At 40.8% G+C, this 18,915-nt stretch overlaps 1 protein-coding gene across 1 annotated transcript; it reads left to right on the top strand.

The window, feature by feature from the left end:
• The first annotated feature begins 322 nt into the window (after positions 1-322).
• On the top strand, positions 323-18,641 carry efcab14 (EF-hand calcium binding domain 14). The gene is made up of 8 exons (XM_062994430.1): positions 323-1,372; positions 2,428-2,573; positions 5,585-5,730; positions 6,531-6,629; positions 9,058-9,168; positions 10,279-10,348; positions 12,106-12,231; positions 15,529-18,641. The coding sequence occupies exons 1-8, from the start codon at positions 1,188-1,190 to the stop codon at positions 15,702-15,704; spliced, it is 1,059 nt and encodes a 352-aa protein (XP_062850500.1). The 5' UTR covers positions 323-1,187; the 3' UTR covers positions 15,705-18,641.
• Positions 18,642-18,915: the final 274 nt, after the last annotated feature.

The following is an 18,915-nucleotide window of genomic DNA, read 5'->3' as shown; positions in this document are numbered from 1 at the left end:
AAAGGTCATGAAAATTCATTCAGATTTAGCAATTTGAAGATGCATCTACCTTAATTATTAAAAAGTATCGGTATTGGTATCGGTATCGGCGATACTGGCTCTGTATACCTAATTTTTCAGTATCGCACACCACTACTTTTAAGTCGTGTTTTGAATTTAAGGACTTTTATTCTAAAATCAACCGTATACGTAGATTCGTTTAGCGGAAGTGAATGTAATATCTGATCTACAAACAATATAATAGTACTTAAAAACAGAGATTATGAATGCGGTTGATTTGTAGATCGGCGTAAATCAGACGTCATCACAAAGACTACCTGGAAAGACCTGTCAAGACGTTATTTTGCCGCAGAAGACAAAGTCGACCGGAGGCGGCGATTTAACCGGACTTCCTTATTACCACCGTTTTATACTTGATTTTCTGATCGATATTACGCTGTTAATACAAAGTGAAATCTTAAGTCGAGCCAGTTTGCGCTATAATTGCCGTTTTTATAACCGAGTGTGAGAGAGTGTATTTAGCTAGCCGTGTAGCTAACCGTCGATCTGTCAGAGCGAGCTGCGCGCGCAGCGTCCGTTAACGCATACATAAACAATAATAGCAAAACAGGTTCTATATTCATTACTGTTTAGATTATAAAGCTGGGTAAGACAGGGTTTGAATAGCTGTTAACAATATAGATTTGATCATTACTAAGTATAGTATAAAGCTGGGTAAGTCAGGGTGTGAATATTTAATAACGCTAATGCTTTAATGACTGCTGATTAGTCTATAGACCTGGCTAGGACAGGGTGTGAATGTGTATTAATAGTATATGTTTGACAATTACTAAGTATAGTATAAAGCTGGGTAAGTCAGGGTGTGAATATTTATTAATGGTATATATTTGATAATTACAGATAAGAGTATAAACCTGGGTAATACAGGGTGTGAATATTTATTAATAGTATATGTTTGATCATAACAGATTAGATCAGAAAGCTGGGTAAGACAGGGTGTGAATATTTATTATTAGTATATGTTTGATCATAACAGATAAGAGTATAAACCTGGGTAACACAGGGTGTAAATATTTAACAACAGCTTAGGTTTGATATTCACTAGTTAGTATATAACGCTGGATAAAACGCTGGATCTGGTGGGTCTCAAGTCCAGCTCGGGGTCACTGCTCACCCCGCAGAAGAAGATGAAGAAGCGTAAGGAGCTTAATGCGCTGATAGGACTTGGGGACGGGAAGAGGAAGAAGCAGAAGAGTTCGGGACACCGGTTACTGCTGAGGAGCGAAGCGGGAGACACCGACACCCAAACCAGCTCCGACGGAGAGGAGGAGGAACACTTCAGCGGCCTGAGCGGAGCTGGAGTGTTTAAAAAGTAAACGTGCACCATCGGCACCAACAATGAACATGAGAGCTGCAGATCAGATGCTCGGGGGAGGCATGGTTTAAAGTTATTTGTCCCTTTGAAGAGAAGGGTCAAATCATTTAGGACCTGATTACTCGAGTACCTGGATAAACATTAGTTCTTTTCTAAGTAGTGGTCTATTCCAGGATTAAAATGCTATCGTATACAGGGCACTGGGTATCGATAAATGGCTCACCGGGCGTACTCGGGTCGTAATCTAATCTTAGAGAAGCCATCGACCCTCCCTGGCTTCCAACAGATGGCGTTAACCAAGTGTGATGGGCGAAAGGTTGGAAAGGGGTTCCTCCCTTTGCTGTCGAAAATACGCCAGTGGTGGAGGAGCCAATTACAGGACATAGCGTGACTTTCACAGTACTGCTAGCAGCGAGAACCCATTTGCTGTACTGCACACATGTCGAAGGGGGCGGGTGCCAGTCTGCAGCTCTCCTCGGCCAGCACGGGGTCGGTCCAGGAGGCAGAGGAATCCTCAGCTGTGCTATCGACCGGCCAGGGTGGTCTGGGAGTGGCAGCATCAAAGGGATTCCTCATTACTGCTGCACTCGTGGCCTCTGCTGGTTGATTGAAGGCACCAGCAAAGAGAGAATAATGGAGATAAGTTTGTGACTTCCTATACGCTAAACTGATCTCTGTGTGAACCCACCTAATGCAGTTGAAAAGAAGCTGTTGGCTTCACTTGTATTAGGTACGGCCGTACCTAGACCTCCTCGGTCAGGGTCGGGGTCTGCAGCACTAGAGGAAAGACACAAGTGGAGAATTGGATAGAAAAGGGAACTTTTTGTTTAGGGCAGATTAGGGCATTTAGTGCTCTCCTCCAAGCATGACCAGCCTGACCAAAAAGCTCTATGATTGGCAGCAATTCAGACAAGCTGAAATCTTTTGGTCCCACCCTTCCCGAAATGAGAAGATAAAGGAAAATAAGATGTTATACAGTATAGTACTGAGGTGAAAAGTGAAAATAGGTTTTGTTTGAGTTGTTTAAAGCACCTGTGCATCTTTTTTTGCAGGAGTTCGGCTCAGTGCTGCACTGTCTGCTACCCGCTGTGTGTGTTTATCATATTGGTGGCGTGTCTCATGGCTTGCGCCGGACTCATATGGATGCAGATTGCCCTCAAAGAGGATCTGGATTCGCTGAAGGAGAAACTGCGCACTAGTAGGTCTTACTTTTAGCTGGATTTAAGTTGTGCTCAACGCATAAACCTTATTTTCCCCTCATTTCCAATTCTAGCTGCTGTGTGCACAAACCCTGATCTATGGACAAACGCCATATGGACCAAAGTACTGGGACGCTCATGTGTTTCAGCCACAATAATTGCTAACAGGTGTAATAAATCACTTATATAGAGGAAATTATATGCTTCTGATTTTGCAGCAACAGTTTAGGGAAGGCTCTTCCCTCTTTGCATAAAGCAAGCTCTATAAAGACATGAAGAAAAGCTCGGTTTACCTGCACAGAGCCCTGAACAGCATTGCAATAAACTGGAACATCAATTGAGGCTTTCTTGACCAACATCAAATACTATTTTGGCTGAATGGGCACAAATTCCCATAGACGTACTTCACATTCTTGTGAGAAGCCTTCTCATTTACATTTTCGGGAATTTAGCAGACGCTTTAATCCAAATCGACTTACAGTACTGTGACAGTATATTTTTTGAGCAATTGGGGCTCAAGGGCCTTGATCAAGAGCCCAACAGTGGCAGCCTGTCAGTAGAGGGACTTGAACCAGCGAGCTTTCGATTACTATTTCAATACCTTAACCACTAGGCTACAACTGCCCACCTTCTCAGAGGAGTGGCTGTTGTTCTAAATGAAAGAGCCGCCTGTATGCAACCCATGTCAAGCCATCAATACTATAAAACACGTTTTCATAGAATGTGTTAAATATAACAGAGAGAGAGAGAGACTGAAAACAACTGACTCTATAAGCAATATCTTTACCAGAAACAATGCAAACATGATCATAAACTCTCTTACAAATACAAACTTGAGGACTTTTATATAAACGCAATAAATTCCTGCCCCAAATAACCGGTCCTGCCTAGAAATAACTCAACAGAGTAAACAAGGCGTTAGAAAAACCAAATAAACAAACAAACAATAGAGCACTGAAGTCGTGCATCATTCTGTAGTCCTCGTTATGCCCATATTTGGAGACCCGGGTCTAAATCAGATTTCCTATGGCAAAAATGAACAGGGATTTTTTTAAAAATTGTCTCTAACGCATCCTGTGCTAAATAAACATGTTCAGAGCCCTGTACGTTTTTGTCACTGGATCCTCTGAATTACGAGGTTGTTAAAGGGTCGTAATACTAATAATGCTACACGAAAGCTAACGCTACTGCGCATTAATTAGACGTCACTGAACTACACCAATCGAATCGACGGAACGAGCGGCTCGCTTTTGTTGAGTGCGACCAAAGGCATAACATCCGACCGTCCTCGCTTTCTACTTTAATGTAGCTAGCTACTAAAAATATAAAGTAAAACTTGTGAATATCACTTCACTGGGGGTGTGCTATATCGTATCGTTCACGATAATACCGGTATAATTTTTAAAACGATACAAAAAATCCCATATCGTGATAATAGCGATATTCTGCGTTGTTTACGTAATGACGTCACACAGCTACGCAAATGGCGTACGTTCGTTACGTGGGTCATTTGGGCACAGCGACGAGTATGGCGGAGAGCGGCTCTGCGGTGGAGGAGCTCGTTCCAAAAACTCTGAGTCCAGGCAACTTTTTTCCGGAAGTATTTCTGCACGCAGGTTCACACAGGGACGCAATTCAACAGCGCACCTCCACCAAACAGTGCAGGAATACTCTCAACATCAATGTCAACCACCAACACAGAAGTAGTACTACTGCTTAGTACTAATACTACTGTACTTAGTAGTAATTGTGGCGCGCTACGAGTACAGGCGCACCGGGCTCTGCGCGTTCCAGTGTTGCCAGATTGGGCGAATTTTGTTGGAAAACTATTTAATAGCAGTTAAATAACACTTCTATTTAAAAGACTTTATTCAGTTTTAAGAAGCTCCAGCGTTGCAGAAGGTTATTAAAAGTAAAGTGAATTTTCAATGCTGATTTGGCTTAATAGTGTTGGTCAGTCTGTGTCATACTGTTGAAAGAAAATAAATATTAGTTTTCCATGCATTCACACTGGCATGTTCTGGGGTTCAATTGAGTCTCATCATTACACACAAGTTGGCAGCCAAATTATAAAGTATTGCAAAGGAATATCTTTGAAATTCTTCCTCATAATGTTAAGGCTGCTATATTTTGGGGTTTTTTACTCGTCAGGGAAAATGAAGAGAAAAAAAGCGTATTATTATTATTATTATTATTATTATTATTATTATAGTATGTGAGTCTTCGTGATGTAATTCTACATGGCACTCACTGCCTGTATAGGTAAATGAGTGAGTGACCACATACATTATGGTACATTATTTTTATTGGAAAGACACAATAAAGAAAAGTGCGTAATTCTTACATACGTCTTACATTTTTCTACGAAGTGTTAACTTATATTAATTCTAAATAAATCCTGAACATAAGTAAATAAAATATTTTTCAGTGTTCTGTTATATCGCCAAAAATATCGTTATCGCAAAAATAACCTGAAATATCGTGATATTATTTTAGGGCCATATCGCCCATCCCTAACTCCACTGTTACTCTGGTGAATCGTGCTGCTTCGTGCGGTTATTTAAGAGGCTTATAAAAGAAAAAAAAAAGAAAACATTAAGAGGCTTCCAGTCTAGTGACGTCAATTCAGTGCGCAGTAGCATTAGCTTACATGTAGCAATATTCATATTTTGACTCTTTAACGACTTCATAATTCAGAGGATCCAGTGATAATAGACAGAAGAATCTCCATAAAACAATTTTTTATGACTACAGGATGCGAGAGAGGCAATTTGCGAAATCTTCATTCATATTTCCCATTCAAAATTTCTCTTAGACCCGGGTTACCAAATATGGGCATAACAACATGGCGTGGACTACAATATGCCGACACGACTTCAGTGGTCTATAGAGGCCACTCTATGCTTTTATCATTAGTTATGAAATGGGACGTCCGACAAGCTCATGGTCAGTCCGGTAAACAACGAGACGTGCAGATCAGCATCAAACATTTTTCTGTTCGTATCAACAGTGGAATCCAGTCAGAAGGCGTCCTCTCATGAGATACCGAAGCTGAGCGAGGAGCTGAAGGCCAATCAGAGGAAGCTGGAGGAGATGGAGAGCGGAGACAAGAGTTTGAGTAAATTATGGGCCAATCTCACAGATATCAACAGAAAGGTAGGACTGTTTGATCGAAGCTCTGCAGTAAAAGTCGATGGTTTATTGAACCGATGTTCCGAGCGCCGTAACTCCTCTGCTCTTATTACATCACGGTCGTGAGTCTTGGAAGTGCACTTATATGCATAATTTATTTCCTCATTGCTTTTAGCCACACTCATTTCACAGCACAGTAGATCCATCACTCCTTTTAAGAGCGGTCATATCGGCCGGGCGCACGTCTACAAACAGACGCCATTGGCTACGTCTGTCCAAACTTTGTTTTGTGGCTCGTGACCCTTTCTGAAACGGCCCGTGAGGTACGGTGGTATCTTGAAACTAGACGTTAATTGGTTCTGGGAGTGGTGTTGAGTTATACGGTATTTTTCCCCCATAAGGACGTATAAGAAACCTGTTAATGCGTCCCGTGGTCCCATAGAAGTGCATATATTTTAGGCTAATGTAAAATAATGCGGTTGTTTCCGACACTTATACACTGAAATAACACAAATATTTACTTCTTTATTGTTTCCTTACGCTTCTTAATCGTGGAGATGCTTGATCTTGGAATACCGTATTCCGTTCAGTACCGGCGCATTCACATGAGCGCTTTTGTCCATGTTAACGTGACTTATTGTACTAAAACAACAAGTGAGAAATGTTATTGGTGGAGAGAACTTATGAGCAGTAATAATTTAAATATATATAATAAAGTTTTTAAAGTTAATTTTCATTCATGAATATAATGTCCTGGGGACGGAAATGGCACAGATTCGGCGTAATGGCCCACATTTATAGAAGGAATGTACTTGTTCTTGTAGATAAGCACACTGGACTCTGCTGTTAACCACCTGAAGGCGAACATTAAATCAGCGTCGGATCTGATTACCCTGCCGACTACAGTGGAAGAGCTCCAGAAGGTTCGTCTGGTCACTTCACTTATAACAGAAACCAGTCATCTCCGTTTAGTTAATACAGGAGGTGGGCACATCACACAAACCCCTTACTAAGTGTTGTACTTTTTATATCGTTATCTTAATTAAGCACAAGTGCTTCAGTGTAGATTGTTTTATTTGTATATAATTCACTTTATTTAGGCATCTGCATGCTTGCTATAATCATCTTGTACTTGTACAGTGACAATAAAGATATTCTATCTGAATTGTTTTGCACAATAAAAGAACCCCCACAGTATTATTCCCTGATAAAATAATATATTCTGGCCTGTTTTAGGTATTTTGTACACAATCTGTACTTGCCATGGTGGTCAAGACATGTGATACTCAAGCAATAGGACACGAGAGGGAGCGTGTTATCGCGAATAACATCGCGGCTGTGATTCGGTCGATTCGGTTATTCGCCATAACACACGACCTCGAGTGTTCTACTGCTTTTATACAACGGTTTTTACAAAATAAAGAGAGAACATAAATAAAAAAAGCCCTGAATTTCATAATAAATATGCTTTAATACTGACGATACCTTCCGCCAAAAAGTAGTTCCCCAACTAATATAAAGTTTAACTCTACAAAGCAGAACATCCCAAGTTGAAAAAACTCATTTCAGGGAGGTAAGAAGAACAAGAAGAAGAAAAAGGCAAAAACCTCAGAATAATTGAGTAATTAAATGGAGTAACTGCACCAAGAATGACAAGAAATCACTACAGACTTTATTGAAGACTAGAGCGAATAACAACTCTATTATTATTTAATTATCTATTTATCTATTTATTACCAGTTATAACTTTTAGATCATTTAATTCTGTGTTCGTATGATTTGTGTAAATCGTGTATTTATTTAAAGTATCCTCCAGACCACACAAGAAGGATGGGCCCTGCTGAGTCTGGTTCCTCTCAAGGTTCCTTCCTGTAATTTTCAGGGAGTTTTTCCTTGCCACAGTCGCCCTCGGCTTGCTCAACAGGGGTTTTTTGTATCTGTTGGTCCTGGATTTTGTAAAGTTGCTTTGAGACAATGTCTATTGTAAAAAGCGCTATATAAATAAAGTTGACTTGACTTAACTCCGAAGGGAAAAAAAGAAACACATTACACGCGTTACAAACACATTAATGTTCCCTACACAGTGCACTAGATTGTATATCAGATAACGTATTCATGTTCCCTACATAGTGCACTAGATAGTGAATTAGACAATTGATTTATGTTCCCTACACAGTGCGCTAGATTGTATATCGGATAACGTATTCATGTTCCCTACATAGTGCACTAGATAGTGAATTAGACAATTGATTTATGTTCCCTACACAGTGCGCTAGATTGTATATCGGATAACGTATTCATGTTCACTACATAGTGCACTAGATAGTGAATTAGACAATTGATTTATGTTCCCTACACAGTGCGCTAGATTGTATATCGGATAACGTATTCATGTTCCCTACATAGTGCACTAGATAGTGAATTAGACAATTGATTTATGTTCCCTACACAGTGCGCTAGATTGTATATCGGATAACGTATTCATGTTCACTACATAGTGCACTAGATAGTGAATTAGACAATTGATTTATGTTCCCTACACAGTGCGCTAGATTGTATATCGGATAACGGATTCATGTTCCCTACATAGTGCACTAGATAGTGAATTAGACAATTGATTTATGTTCCCTACACAGTGCGCTAGATTGTATATCGGATAACGGATTCATGTTCCCTACATAGTGCACTAGATAGTGAATTAGACAATTGATTTATGTTCCCTACACAGTGCGCTAGATTGTATATCGGATAACGGATTCATGTTCCCTACATAGTGCACTAGATAGTGAATTAGACAATTGATTTATGTTCCCTACACAGTGCGCTAGATTGTATATCGGATAACGTATTCATGTTCACTACATAGTGCACTAGATAGTGAATTAGACAATTGATTTATGTTCCCTACACAGTGCGCTAGATTGTATATCGGATAACGGATTCATGTTCCCTACATAGTGCACTAGATAGTGAATTAGACAATTGATTTATGTTCCCTACACAGTGCGCTAGATTGTGTATCGGATAACGGATTCATGTTCCCTACATAGTGCACTAGATAGTGAATTAGACAATTGATTTGTTCCCTACACAGTGCACTAGATTGTGTATCAGATAACGGATTTAAAACGCGATCGGGAATAAAGTCGGTGTCGCCTGCGTGCGCGTTTGTGTGCATGAAGCTCGTCGTTACTGGTAACGCGTCAGCGGAGTAATACAGTTGTGGTGTGAAAAGGCCGCGCCGTTAGAACGCTTCTCAACCAATCAGATTGTAAGGTCGGAACTAACTGTTGTATAATAAGCATTATCACATGGTCCTAATTGTGCTTCTTTACGCTTGTGTTTCCTCAGAGTGTTGCCACAATTGGAAGCACACTTACTAGCGTTCAGCACGACGTAAAGATGATCCAGATTTTTATCGACGACCAGAAGAAAGGAGAGAACGAACAGAAGAGTGAATCAGTAAGTACATGAACCTAAACGTTCCCGTTATTAATCCATGGTCGGTAGGAGAACATAATGGAAGGTGAAGTAGCATCACGTCCAACACCATGGGCATTAATGTGGAGTTAGTCCTCCTACAAAAGGTTTTTTATTGAAACCCCTGTTTTGTAGTCTGCATTAAAAACAAGAATCTGTTATTTGTTGAAGGTACAAAGAAAACGTTTATGATGTTTTCACTGATCAGCTTTATTTTGTGAATATAAACAAAAACAAAATTAGAATTTGATGCCTGAACACCTCAAAAATATGATACAGAGGTGTGTTCACCCCTGTGTTCCATCACCTTTCCTATGAATGAGACTTTTTGGGAACTGAGAACACCCAAAGAGGAATTCTTGCCCATTCTTGTTTGATATGAGACTTCAGATGCTCGACAGTCTGTGGTCACTGTTGTCCGATTCTCCTCATGACGCACCATAGACTTTTATTAGGAGACAGATCTGGACTGCAGGCAGGCCAGTCAAGCACACACACTCTGTGTCTACAGAGCCATGTTGCTTTACTGTGTGCATAGTAAGGCCTGGAAAGAGATGTGTCTTGATGGCAGCATGTGTCCCTCTGAAATCCCAATTTGTGCTCATTCATTATTGGGACGGACACCGGTGAACCCCCGTACCATGGGGCACAGAAAGCACATCTTTGGCACAGAAAAATCATTCGTTTTTCCTGAAAATAAGCTAAAACGTGGACTCATCTGACCTCAAGTTCCACAACTTGACACCATTTCTCTATGGAAATGATGTCCAGCTTTATGTAACAGAATGTAAATGTAAATTTCAGGTTTGTTTTCTGGTGCAGCGGCGAACTGTGTTAACTGACAATGGTTTTCCGATGTTCTTCCACGCCCTTGTGGCTATGTTTATCGCAGTAGCATGAATGTTTCTCATGTAATGTCGTCTGAGGGCCTACATTGAAAGACCTACATTATTAAGCAGATTCATTGAGCGAAGTTGCTGTTGAACAGATTCCTGTTGTATTGATTCTATTATTCTGTAAATAATATAGAATAGGTTTGGATCATAATTATAGTTAGACCACACAATTGTGACTGTCGTTTCCTGTTTTTAGGACTCAGCAGTAATTCACGATGACAACAATAGGAAACTAAATAAAGGCCCAGAGGAGGATGGAAGTTCAGGTATGATTATAATTTATGTATTTACTAGGGCTGTTAAAATTAAAAAAAATTAATCGAGAATAAAATTTTAAATCAAACGACGTTTTATTGGGCTGTTTGTGCCACTTCAAACATGCGTCACTGTGGTCATTTGCGCTGCTTTAACTCAGCAACATTGTGTTTATACAGTTATTAATTGACGCTTTAATATCATATTAGGTCAGAACACCTTTGTCTCGTCAGGCGTCTGCGCGCACGGATACGTGTTACAAGGAAAATGAGCTCAGACAACTAAATTTCGGATGAATTTGGATGTAAAGATCATGGACTGTACACGTCATGGGAACTTTACAAACACTGGTGTTTAGAGATGTACCGATCCGGGTTTTTGGCACCGATTCCGATCTCCGATCTCCTTTCAGGGATATCCGCCGATTCCGATGGAGGGGGGCGTTGCAAATTTAGCAGTAAATAAAGTACATCAAACAACAACATCAGACATATTAGGTTTAATGTTATCCAGTTCAGTCTGAAAAAACCTTAGGAGCCTTTAAGAGAAATGATCTGTTCACTGTATCGCTTAAAGTGATTCACGAGTCGATTCATTTTCCGCGAAGCGTAAGTTTCTCTTCTCAGTTATCTCTCCGTGTTTACTGTTATTAATTAAATGTCGTGGTTTTAAATAAACACCAACTACTACAGAACATTTTGTGTGACTCTCTTACATTAAAAAGCTTCATTATAAAGCTTCATTAAACTGCTATTACCACAGATCTGTAACCGAGTCAGACTCGTTCCGTCTAAGGAGCTAAAAGTTCAGCAGATGATCCTGAACTAACGAATTTGCTAATGAATAAACTTTTGCCTCTGATTGGCTCTGTAACGTTTTCTGTTCTCATCTACATCACAAGTAAGAACCGCTCACGATTTACCAAAGTGAACCAGGAGTTTATATAACGTGCTGATAGAATCGACTCAGATGTGACCGGGTTGAATTATCTTTTTAAAGTAAATATTACAATCAGCAAAATTACATCGTATGTATGATGCACAACGTTAATGATGTTATTTTAGGTCATGAAGAGCTTTCACTGTGGTTTCTGTACGATGGTTGATGAATGGTGATGTGATGGTTGGTGCTTCGTAGCTCAAAGTCTGGATCGATCCACAGAGCTGTTAACTTAACGTGATCTTTATATATCACACGATCGGATCGGCTACTTTTAGGAAATATCGGCCGATCGCCGATAGCATATTTTGATAAAAAATCGTCCGATACCGATTCATAGCCGATCGATCGTCCCATCTCTACTGGTGTTCAATGGATCGCAATAGACTGTAGACGCTTTAACATAGGTAACGATGTGGATCTACATGACGTTGTACGTGTTACATCTAGAGATGGTTCATATTAGTTCCCTGAGCTCCTGTTTTCAGTGGCAGGGTTACGAACAGGAAAAGATCCTCAGTTTTAACAGATAATGTGAACAGACTCGTCATTTTAAATAACTGTCTGATAGATGGGCAGCTGTTAACAACTCTATATAGGCATTGGCTGGCTTTCTAAAGATAATTAAGATTTATAAATTTTATCACAATTTTATAGATCTTTTATTGGTAAACATGTTCCTGCAATAAAAATGTGCATAACTGTTCAAGTTTTGCTTTTGAAAAGTTGATTAATCGCGATTAACCTAGTATTTACACGTTAACATGCTTCAGTTATGTAGCTACAAGGTTTAGTGAATATACACAAAGTCTTTTTCATATTCCACAAGGTTCCACAACGTCTCCAAGTCCAAACAACTCTCGCAAACGACGCTTTCTTATCGAGAACCTTTCTACGAGGGAGGAGGAACATATACCACAGAAGATAACTTTGCCTGGAGTCAACTCTGCTAAAGGTGAAATTGTTTTTGCTGTCTTACCAAAGTATGTCAACACCAGACCATAGACGTCTCATTCCTAAATAGGCATTAATATAGTGAGCTGCCTACTGCCTACCTGATCAGCTGCCTCAGTAGAGGATTCTAATAAGACACTGAACTCATAAGGCAGATTATTTAGACACACTACTTAGACCACTGGAGTTTGAATCAGAAAAGGGCCTTCCCCCCTCTGGTACCACAAATGCTTTTTTTATCAAATGACTTATTCTGGACAGGCTGGACAGGGTTGTGGCGTGGCAGAAAGGCAGGAATATCAGTGTCAGTGGTGCTATTGGCCAGCCGGACGTCTACATAGACTTGATTGCCTATGTCTGTGGGAGGGGGGATCAGGGTGGCGGAAGCTCTACCATGGCTTGGCACCCTGTTCAGGGAATTCCTTTTATGCTTCCACTGTTTCCTGGTGGAACAAGGCCCATAGTGACCTTGACCTTGACCAGGATAAACCGGTTGATGAAAAGTAGGCCTGTCAATTTTTATATAATCAGCCGACATGTATTATATTTACTGATAATAATTCTTTCATCTGACCATGATTAGAATTGGAGTCTGAGATAGACAGACAGACAGACAGACAGACAGATAGATAGATAAACAGATAGACAGACAGACAGATAGACAGGCAGACAGATAGATAGATAGATAAACAGATAGACAGACAGACAGACAGATAGGCAGGCAGACAGACAGCCACAGATAGATAGATAGATAGATAGATAGATAGATAGATAGATAGATAGATAGATAGATAGATAGATAGATAGGTAGGTAGGTAGGCAGGCAGGCAGACACAGACAGACAGACAGACAGACAGATAGATAGATAGATAGATAGATAGATAGATAGATAGATAGATAGATAGATGATAGATAGATAGATAGATAGATAGATGATAGATAGATAGATAGATAGATAGATAGATAGATAGATGATAGATAGATAGATAGATAGATGATAGATAGATAGATAGATAGATAGATAGATAGATAGATAGATAGATAGATAGATAGATAGATAGATGATAGATAGATAGATAGATAGATAGATAGATAGATAGATAGATAGATAGATAGATAGATAGATAGATAGATAGATAGATAGATAGATAGATAGATAGATAGATAGATAGATAGATAGATAGATAGATAGATAGATAGATAGATAGATAGATAGATAGATAGATAGATAGATAGATAGATAGATAGATAGATAGATAGATAGATAGATAGATAGATAGATAGATAGATAGATAGATAGATAGATGATAGATAGATAGATAGATAGATAGATAGATAGATAGATAGATAGATAGATAGATAGATAGATAGATAGATAGATAGATAGATAGATAGATAGATAGATAGATAGATAGATAGATAGATAGATAGATAGATAGATAGATAGATAGATAGATAGATAGATAGATAGATAGATGATAGATAGATAGATAGATAGATAGATAGATAGATAGATAGATAGATAGATGATAGATAGATAGATAGATAGATAGATAGATGATAGATAGATAGATAGATAGATAGATAGATAGATGATAGATAGATAGATAGATGATAGATAGATAGATAGATAGATAGATAGATGATAGATAGATAGATAGATAGATAGATAGATAGATAGATAGATAGATAGATAGATAGATAGACAGACAGACTTTATTGAATGAAGGAAATTAAAGATTAACTAAATATACACTATATGGACAAAAGTATTGGGACACCCCTTCTAAACATGTGCTTCAGCCACAGCGATCGCTAACAGGTGTAATAAATCAATTATATAAAGGAAATGATATGCCTCCAACTTATAAGCAACAGTTTAGGGAAGGACCTTTCCTGCTCCAGCATGACTGTGCACAAAGCAAAGCTCTATAAAGACATAAAGAAAAGCTCAGTGTCCTGCACAGAGTCCTGACCTCAGCTCCACTAAACAGCTCTGGAATGAACCGGAACATCGACTGAGGCTTTCTCGACCAGCATCAGTGCCCGACCATACAAAACCCTGTCATCTTTTGACTGAATGGGCACAAATTCCCACAGACATACTTCAAAAAGTCTTGTGCGAAGCTTTCTAAGAAGAGTAACTTCTCATTCATTCATTCATTCATTCATATTCAGCAAGTGCTGTGTTTTAGTAAATTAAACAACGCAACGCGTTTTATTCTGTCCCTTCAGCTCCCCTTTCCTGCTTTACATCCACTCATGAACCAAGTACAGTATACACTGTTATAGAAGTAAAAAACAATCAACAAATCAGTCGTGATACATTGTTTATTATTTCCAGTGTTTCACAGCTATTAGAATGTTCCTCGGCTCATCCCTACCTTCCACAACTTCCCTTACCCTGCAATGCACGAGTAACCCACCGTCTCCACTACTCCACTCTCCCTCAGCATTACCCACGCCTGATGTTTACCTTCAGCAATTCCTACGCATGTAAGCCTCTGTGCTTTTACAGTTCTGTAGTTCCTCACCGTCTACAGCTTCGGAAAAGACGAAATGGTTCACTTATATCAATATAGCTAACCTCATGTCATCTACCCACTCTGTAAGCGTGGAAGGGTGGGGCACTGTCAGAACACGGTCACCACAGCTTCTTAAAATGTCCTTACTGTCAAGTGCAAGGAATTAAGAAAGGACTCGGTTTTAACTAAAACAAAACTGCTTTATTGTTCGGAGCATCAGCTTGCAGAGACACGGAACATGCGAGTGAGCCGGGTGCGTTCCAACAACACACCGAGAGGAGGGAATAAGGGTACACAGTGCACTCGTCTAACAAAATGCATACATAGACAGTCGCTCTACACTTACTATTCAACCACCGAGTGCTTTTGGCCATGTTTGTTAAAAAAACCCAGTTACGAATGACCACTACTTCTGTCGTTCAGAACGTAAACACTGTAACCGGAAGTCAAAAACCGGCTTCAGCTACGAATCACGGGAAAGGTCAAAGTTCAGGAAAATCGTGGATAGGTGAAAAAATCACACAGAGGTCGCTCTTTTTAATACCATTTGTTTTTGAAATGGGACGTCCAACAAGCTCATGCTCAGGTGTCCAAATATTTTTGGCCATATAGTGTAGATGACGGTTACCTGCCACGCCTGGAACCTTATTAAATATTAAATTCATTTACAAACAGTACAAATCAATGATCAGACTCAAAATACTGTATCACCACCCACGGTGAGGACACCAGTAGATTGACAGCACTGCTGATGTTTCTCTCTGTTGACTCAGATCTGGAGGCGCTCCTTCACGCCAGACTCCCCCGCACCCCCGAAGCTCTGACGTACGAGGACCTGAGGAAGATTTTCGGCGCGTCCACTCCAGACCTGCACCTTCTGGAGCCGTACGACGCCGACGGGGACGGCAGGTTCACGGCGGACGAGCTCCGCGCCGCCGCCGCTCTCTGAGTGATTTCGCTGGATCGAACGCGGACCATTTTGAAACACGCGAACCCTGACGGACGGCGGAGCGGCACCCGGGCTCCACGTGAACTCCTCACACGGTGGCTTCCATACACGCCGCACTTCCTCGTATATGTACAGCAGTATCCGGAGCCTTTTAACTGGCACGCAGACTGATCCTCATGCCGCCAGCGATAAAAGAGCGGATTCTCAGCTGACCCGGTGTAATGAATGAAATTGTTTGAGGATTTTATGACCAAGGCGTTTAGTTTTAGCTCGTTTTAGATTTATGTGGATGTATTAGGAACGAACACTTCGTCCCGACTGAGATGAGACTCCGGCTGTAACCTTTCAGTACAGGTTCCACAGCACATCAGTGTTCATAGTTAAGCTTTCTTGTAAATACACAAGTCTGGTGTCACATTCCCTTCGACGTTAACCCTTTAATGGTCTAAATACTTGGGTAAAAATAAGCTGCATTTAAATAATCTTGTTTGGGCTGTATCTACTCCTTGTTTGACGTGTGTTCAACTTAAAAATATTGGTAGATGGTTTTAAGAAAACTGTTTGGAAGAGGGTTGTGTGCACAAGTAAAAAAATATGAATTGTTTATTGTTGGTATATACACCGATCAGGCAAAGCATTATAACCACCTTCCTAATATTGTATTGATCCCCCTTTTGCTGCCAAAACAGCCCTGACCCGTCGAGGCATAGACTCCACTAGACCCCTGAAGGTGTGCTGCTGTGGTATCTGGCACCAAGATGTCAGCAGCAGATCCTTTAACTCCTCCTGTAAGTTGTGAGGTGGGGCCTCCATGGATCGGACTTGTTTGTCCAGCACGTCCCACAGATGCTCGACTGGATCGAGATCTGGGGAATCTGGAGACCGAGTCAACACCTCAACCTCATTGTCGTGCTCCTCGATCCATTCCTGAACCGTTCCGTGCCCATTGTTGGCGTTTTCGGTGGTGGACAGGGGTCAGCATGGACAAACAAACTGTGATGCACTGTGTATGTGTATTCTGACACCTTTCTATCAGAACCAGCATTCACTTCTTCAGCAGTTTGAGCTACAGTAGGTTCGAACCCACACTGTTCCTTCCTTGGAGCACTTTTGATCGATACTGACCACTGCAGACCGGGAACACCATAAGAGCTGCAGTTTTGGAGATGCTCTGACCCAGTCGTCTAGCCATCACAGTTTGGTCCTCGTCAAACTCACTCAAATCCTCAAGCTCGTTCATTTTTCCTGCTTCTAACATCGACTCTGAGGATAAAATGTTCACTCGCTGCCTAATATATCCCACCCACTAACAGGTGCCGTGATGAAGAGATAATCAGTGTTGTTCACTTCACCTGTCAGTGGTTATAATGTTATGCCTGATCGGTGTAGTCTCAAAAAACAAAGAAATGCAAAGAAATCATTTTTTAAACATTATTTCCTTGGCGAGACCGTTAAAGGGTTAATCCGGGTTTACAGTTTGAAGGTCTAGGACAGCCTTTCTCAACCTGGGTCCTGCTGTTGACAAAATAAAATGAATTAAAAAGACAAAAATTAATAGCTACACAATTTAGCATGAAAATGTGTGAGTGTTTGCAGCCTCGTATGTTGCCGTAATTTCTTACACGCCCCTGTGTTTTTCGCACTGTCAGCACCGGGGTCGGCGTATGAATAGCCAAAACGTGTGGGTTTTCATTCCCCCTAAACCACACCATGCATTACAAACTCATCTCGAATCTCGGCCCTGCTACCGGGCGACTGGGCGCCATCTAGCAGGCACAATTAACTAATACCCGCAGCAGACAAAATTGGCTTCCAGTCTGCTGGGTGAGAAAGACCGGACTAAGGTGGAGTTATGAACGCTGTCTAAGGACCTTGGTTGCCCGAAGTGCCCGTACAGAAAGTGGAGGAGCTTAGAGATCGGGGCGTGGCTCTCCGCATGTGAAGCCGGCCTCGCACGCAAAGTATGGGAGATAAAGAAGGGATCGGATCGATGGACTGCACACACATCGGGGGGGGAGTGTGTGTCAGGCAAATATACACCCTCCTTGGATGCCGTCAGGGTCCCCAACAGTGGATTGGTTACGCTAAATTGGGAGAAAAAGGGGTTAGTGGTCAAGGAACTGGACGGGTACTCAGAAGGTTGCTGGTTTAAGCCTCGCCATCATCCACGTTGATACTGTTGGAACCTCGAGCAAGGCTCTTGATTCCTTGCTTTCACTTACAATCATCATGCTTTGGATAAAAGTGTCTTCTAAATCAATGTGTTTCAAACCCTGGGTCGCAAGCCAAAAACAATGGCTCGCTTGTGAAGGCTTTAGGTTACATCTTGTAAACCACAGTGGGACCAGATTGTACGGAGCAGAGAGAGAGTAAGATGCGTTGTTTGTGTTTCCTGAGTCGTGCAAAAAATCATGGACAAAATGTGGGTCGTTTGAAAAACCCTGATCTAGTGGTTGCATGTGTCATCTCAGGCTCAGGTTTCCCACTTTACCTTCTTTTAATAAGTGTGTGTGTGTGTGTTGCCGTCAGAATGTGATGCAGAATGTACGTTTTTTTTAATACATTTTAGTCTGTGGTAAGCCGAGAGTTTTTGCATCTTAAAGGGCGCAGCGACTAAAAAAAGGTTGAGAAACGCTGACCTGGGATAACGAGTCGTGTAAATAATTTAACATCCTGTATGTTTAGCTACTGTAGCAATAATATAATCTCCTTATCACGTAATCGGATGTTTTACTGTGTATGTCCCTGCTATTATGTATTAGACACGATGGGATGGTTCTTCATCTCATTCTCTTCACTCAGAAACCAGAGCTGGAACCTAGAAGACAGGTGAGTGTGATCGAGATCTAATTCTGAAAACCATTTGGAAATAGTCCATGACCTTTAGAAGTGCAGGCAGGGCAACAATCCTTCTATTAAATTACAATTTATACCCGAGAGCCTCGTGTTAAACTGTTTTTTCTACCATACAGAAAATTCCGTAAAGAAAAGTTGTGTGGGTGCACACAGCAACATGGGCCCTGGGGACCTGGGTTTGATTTTTGCCTCTGTTTGTGATTAGTTTCCAGGTGTACTGGTTTACTTAATGGGGTGAGTGGACAAGTGAATGATCGAGTGGGTGAGTGAGGGAGTGAGTAAATAAGTGAGTAAGTGGACGAGTAAGAGAGTGAGTGAGTGGATTAGTGAATGAGCAAGTGAGTGAGTGAGGGAG

Source organism: Trichomycterus rosablanca, chromosome 4 (assembly GCF_030014385.1).
Source record: "Trichomycterus rosablanca isolate fTriRos1 chromosome 4, fTriRos1.hap1, whole genome shotgun sequence".
Classification (NCBI taxonomy): Eukaryota; Metazoa; Chordata; class Actinopteri; order Siluriformes; family Trichomycteridae; genus Trichomycterus; species Trichomycterus rosablanca.
The sequence above is the reverse complement of the archived record's forward strand: the minus strand, read 5'-3'. Positions and strand labels throughout refer to the sequence as shown.

Bases quoted from the DNA above. Each gene is read 5' to 3' on its own strand.
- efcab14 (XM_062994430.1), top strand. From the start codon at position 1,188: ATGAAGAAGCGTAAGGAGCTTAATGCGCTGATAGGACTTGGGGACGGG. The intron at 6,630-9,057 runs GTTCGTCTGGTC...GTGTTTCCTCAG, and splicing joins CAGTGGAAGAGCTCCAGAAG to AGTGTTGCCACAATTGGAAG. The intron at 9,169-10,278 runs GTAAGTACATGA...TCCTGTTTTTAG, and splicing joins ACGAACAGAAGAGTGAATCA to GACTCAGCAGTAATTCACGA.